The 5,581-nt window shown below is 36.2% G+C and overlaps 1 protein-coding gene across 2 annotated transcripts; it reads right to left on the bottom strand.

Moving 5' to 3' along the window:
• Nucleotides 1-229: 229 nt before the first annotated feature.
• LOC105130201 (scarecrow-like protein 21) lies at nt 230-3,689 on the bottom strand. 2 transcript variants are annotated; one of them, XM_011032603.1, is made up of 3 exons: nt 3,212-3,689; nt 2,184-2,347; nt 230-2,105 (listed from the first exon to the last, which is right to left on the bottom strand). In XM_011032603.1, the coding sequence occupies exons 2-3, from the start codon at nt 2,218-2,220 to the stop codon at nt 487-489; spliced, it is 1,656 nt and encodes a 551-aa protein (XP_011030905.1). In that variant the 5' UTR covers nt 2,221-2,347; nt 3,212-3,689; the 3' UTR covers nt 230-486. The 2 variants fall into 2 exon arrangements, with proteins under 2 accessions (XP_011030905.1, XP_011030903.1); XM_011032601.1 differs by having other exon boundaries at nt 230-2,347; nt 3,212-3,688.
• Between the last annotated feature and the right edge of the window lie 1,892 nt (nt 3,690-5,581).

Raw genomic sequence — 5,581 nt, 5'->3', positions numbered from 1 at the left:
CTGCAAATCAAGTGGACAGTTAAGACACCGCAGAGATGATAAATATACACACAAAAAAATCAAACTTGAATGCAAAACAAGGGAACAAGTTCTCTTTCCCCACTAGACCACAACCTTAAGCACGATCTAAGTCAGCTAACTTACCATTACATGTAATGGCTAGAACTGTTCCTCAGGATGTCTCTCTATAAAAGCGACATAACAAGAAGTCCAACCATTATATGCTTCCAACAAAAAGAGGAAATGGACCTCATCCTCAAGATAAACATTGACATGGTGTCAGCTCTATATAGGAAGTGGATGTTATTTAATTGCAATAGAATTACATAATTGACTATGACTGAAAAATATAACTCAGCCAACCTTTCTAATGCTAACCTCAGTTTTCCCACTCTCCTAAAAAGGGTAATGCACCATCCCCACCTGTGAGAAGTATATGTAATTAATACAACTACATGGTATATCATACCTCCATCTCCTCCTATATCAATACCAGGCAGAAGCAGAGATCAAATTCCTATCTTTCCATCCCAAGAGCATAGCTCCATCAATTTCCACCAATGTATAATGCTCTGAGTAACACCTTAGCAGGCTCCTTATCACAGAGTTTACATAGGAGCTCAAAGGGCATTGCCGGAAACCTGCCATCATGAATCTAGACTTCCATTTGCCAAAGAGCTCGTGGCGCTCCTCCCTCTCCATCCCCTCACAAGCAATGACATTAACTATATCCCTTGCTAGGCAATGCTGCTCCACACTAATTCGCTCCTTCTGGTTCCTCGGCAATCTGACATCAATGGACTCGAACATTGCCAAGTAATAGTTGAGAGTTTCTACAAACCGAGTGAGGAAAGGGGTTGTGTTTGTATTAGATTCTTGCTCCACCAACGTGACCACCTTGGGATTGAGTGATTTGATCATACGAAGCAGCCCATCTCTTGGATTGTTCACATCAACACTCTCATCAGGAGTGTGGTGGAGCTCCAAGGGGAAGTTTACAGCGAGAGCCTCTCCAGGCCTGACATCAAACATCTCCTTCGTCACATCTGGAGCAAAAACTGGTACTCCATGGAACTCTATGGGGATATTAAATTTCTCAGAAATCGCAGTCAACCGTCTCGCAACTGCATCTAAACCGTCACCTCGGGCATATTTAGAAATAGGGTCATCAATACCTGTGATACGCACGTGTGGAGCCCCACCTGGTCTGGCTGCAAGAGCTTGAAGGAGAGTCATCCACTGCGTTCCCTGAGCGATGTGGAAGTCTACTATATGGATGTGGTCCTCATTTTTGCATGCTTCAGCAATGGCCCCATTGGCTGCCATGTAACCAAACTTCAGGTAGGGGCAGATTTCATACAGGGTGTGCATGTAAGACAGCAAGTCCTTGCCTTCTGGTTCCTTGCACCTAAGGGCACGATAAATATTAGTACCTGATGACTCCTTCCTTGCCACCAATCCCTCTACCAAGTAAGCACCAAGACGCTGGATTGGCTCTCCACTGATAGACACCACACTTCTGGCCTTCTCAATCAACTTATCAAAATCATTCACCTTGTTTTCAGCAAGAGCTTTAGCACATGCAATCAACAGCTGCTTCAAATCTCCAGATGGAATGCCATGAAAAGGTACTTCTTCCATTTCCTTTTGGCGTTTCTCAACATGAGCACCTTCGCCGAACTGCCTCTGCCTTGAAACAAAAGACTTCTGAGTCTGAATAACATGAGAACCCTCGCGCTGCTGGCTCCAGGCCCTAGGTTTCTGATCTGATGTTTGTGGCCTGCTACTTCCCCCCAAACAAGTATTTGGTGTGTTTACATCTTCATCATCATCTGGCCCCATTAGAGTAGTCTCCAATTTCAGCAACGCGTGTTTTATGTTATGGCTAGAACTTGCATCTTGCAGCAATGAAGTGCCACCAGGAAAGAGCTGTAGACTTTCTCGTTGACAGTCCACAGAAGGGTTCAGCCTACTAAAATAACTGCTGGATTCACCTGAGAGATTCTCTGTGGAGCTGTAGCAGTCCTGGCTGTCACTTACCGTAGTAGCATATGTATCACAATCAAATTCAGTTGGGAAGGGCGAGCTGGTTGAATTTCCTATATCTAATTTCAATGAACCAAACAACCTATTAGGCATGGAAGGAACAGACGGATAAGAAGATGAGTAGGGTAGGCCCGCACCAGTGACACCGTACCCAAAATACTGGTGTGATCCCATCCTATATATTGTTCTTCTAGCAACACAGAAGATTGGCTAGGCTCTGTTGTAAGCAATTAAAGGCAGCTTTACAACTCTCCTTGGAGAATTCAAACTTGTTTATCTTTAGTGAAAAAAATGTATCAGCCTGGTAAAAACAAAAGAAACATAAATGAACATCTAAGTCGATCTCTTTTAATTACAAGACAACTCCATATTACTCAAAAGTCAAAACTGTGAACATTTAAGGTACAGCAAAACATCAGAGAGAGATCAAGACAAATATCGTTTTTATTTTTAAGGAAAAAAAAAGAGGCAGAATCGAATAAAAAAAGCCGTAATACAAAAGAATCTTCATTGTCAACATCCATAATCTAATTCATGCATTTCTAATGACATCTATGATGTTCCTAATTTCCTATGTACATAGAAGACGATTCAAACTTTCTTGCTGAACACTGTTGCAGAATCAATCAGTAACCAAGTGCAGGGTTGTCGCCAATTTCTTTGCCCTCTCCGAGACCATATTGGAAAGTGAAATATTTCGCAAATTACCAAACCACAGACCTCAGAAATCCATACACAGTACACTTAAAATTTCAGTTACTAAGAAAGCACCCGGAACTATAAAACTGCTAGCAACATTTGCTCCACATTAATTTCGATGAATATAAATCTAGACACGTAATAAAAACAAGGACTTGATTAGAAAAGGTAAGAATTTTTCTCCAAAGGAAAGCACGAGAAACTATAATTAGCTTAGGAAAAAAGAAATGAAGAGTTAATTAACTTATGTGGCTTCTTATTGGACCAAAAGGATAGAATAAAAAATCAAGTAAAATTGTTTATTGAACAATCATCGATCATTCAAAGAAATAGAATCCAAGCTACAACCAACCATTCAATAAAAAAACTACAAGGCTTCCAAGAAAAACCCTGCAATATCACACAAAAATGAAGCATGAAAGACATAAAACAGAATCAAATATCAGAAAAGGAGGTCTAAACTTACAAGGAAACCAAAACCCAGAAATCTTCAAAGTTCCAAATCTTGAAAAGGTAGTATAAATCTCGAAAACAAAACTGTATCTAACAAATGAAACGAACAAAAAGACCAAAGAAACCAACTTTCTGGGCAAGAAAAGAAGAAAGAATTTGTGTTTGAGCTTTGTCTGATTTTCTATTTTGACTTTGTTTTTTATGTGATCCTTTGATGGGTTGTGAAGTGTTTTGCTATTTGCAGAGGTTCCTAAGAACAAGAAGCCAGGCTTCAGTGGTACCAATGGAGCGAAAGATAGAGGGGGTTTCGTGGGCTTTTAACGGCGCCGAGTGGTGTCACGAAGTTCAAGAATTGAAGATGGGGTCGTTTATGGACGGAGTTGAGAGATTGTTAACGGTAGCCTCTTCGTCCATTTGTGACACCTACTAAGAACATTCTTTGTTTTTTCTTACATTTCCTTTCTTGACCACGCTGGTTGAAAATGTCTCCCATCGTTGCGTTGACAAGTGACTTCCTAGCAAGATCCCAAGCATGTGTACCGTTTGCTTTTGACTCTACTGGCTATGTAAATCCAAGGTGTAAAGAGAGGAGGAGTTCCAATCATGATGGTTGAATCTCAGCATTACAAATCACACTCATCATCACAAGTTGTGATGAACATCTCTTAAAAATCTTAAAGAGAGATAAATGTTATGGGTATAAATTGTTAGAGATGAAGTTTTTTATTTTAAAAATAAGAGATGTTCTTGAGTTACTTTGCACGTTAATAGAAACTAGATTCTCTTTTGGAACAATTTTAAGATGCACCTCCGTATATTTAAAAATAATTAATGAATCTCTTTAAATGTTAGCCATAAGATTTAATCATAAAACATATATATATATATATATATATATATATATAAAAGTATAATAAACTATGCTCCTGCTCGATTGGCATACACGCAAAGAAGAGATGAAGGTGGGGAATCGAACAAAATTCTCCGTCACGGAGAGGAAACAAACGTAAATGAAGCCAGCCAGAAAAGTTGCGAGAGCCCACGTCAGCAATGACACTAATGAAACACATACGATGACACGTGTAATATACCTTTTATTTGACCTGACGTGGCACGCGTTGACGGCACCCATTACAAGACCAGCTAGCCAAATTAAGGTGAAGATGGAATTCAAAAGGTTGAGAAAAAGTCAACAGGAGAAGATAATTGATTTTGATGGCCATCACCTATGACTTGAGAGATTATGAGAGATTATGTAATTCAAGCCCCAATCCTAAAGATTGAGAAAAAGCAATTGATTCTTAGACCTATGGCTTGAAAGATTATAAATTGATGTATTGATGTGTTTTTTATGTATAATTTGCCACAAATATTATATTATATTATATGCTTATAATATTCATTTTGGATCTTAAAAATTACTTAATGAACATTAGGGTAGAAGGGAGGGAATAGCATTTCGAAATCTCATGAGAGAAGCAACTATGAAACTCTTTCAGCAATGATCTTATCTATGTTTTTTATTTTTCTTTTTTTGCGGTAAAATAAAATTAAAACATCTTTCAAGAGTCATGCTATTAAAAAAAACATGAAATTAAAAATTTTAAAAAAATTGCTTTTGAAAAATCATAAATTTTTTTAAAAATTGCTTTTGAAAAAATATATATATATATATACACACACACTCAATTAGTAAAATAGTATCATTTTTAAGGTAAAATCAATTATTAACATTAAATTGATTAGTGAGATGGTATATCTTTTAAAGTAAAATCACTTTTTGATCGAAAAAAAATTATAGTCATTTTTTATAATTTTCTAAATATTATATATTCCTTTATTTAAATTGTTTTCTTTTCTTGCATTACATAAAAATACTTTTTAGTTTATCATTTGATGAGTTAAAAAAAAATCAAGTAATTTAGAAGTAAGATTTATATATTAAATATTCAATTAATTTCTTAGTTATATTAATATGATCTATTCTCCATAACTAAGATGGATGGTAGTTGGTATCTAGTACAAAGTATAAATGGTTTTTTTTTATAGATTTGAGAACTCTCGAATACTTAAATAATTATTTTAGAATGATAAACTCTAAAAATATATGTGCTAAAAATATTAAGAATAAAGATATTATGAACCCAAAACTTGAAGAATTTATGAGGGTATTCATAACTCATAAATCTTATCCTTTTAAAGAGAAGGAGCTGAAGAGTCATTTTATTTTTATGATATTTTAAGTTATATTTTATTAAAAATAATACATATTTAGTTAGTATAAAATATTAATGGATTCACATGGAGATCTCAAAAACTATTAAGGGAGTATTAGGCTCATGTAAGTTGTCTAAACTTGTTAAAGTCAGAAAATAGGTTAAGG

The sequence above is a fragment of the Populus euphratica genome, unplaced genomic scaffold, assembly GCF_000495115.2.
Source record: "Populus euphratica unplaced genomic scaffold, PopEup_1.0 scaffold95.1, whole genome shotgun sequence".
NCBI lineage: Eukaryota > Viridiplantae > Streptophyta > Magnoliopsida > Malpighiales > Salicaceae > Populus > Populus euphratica.
Note: the sequence above shows the minus strand (reverse complement) of the source record. Positions and strands in the feature narration are given on the sequence as shown.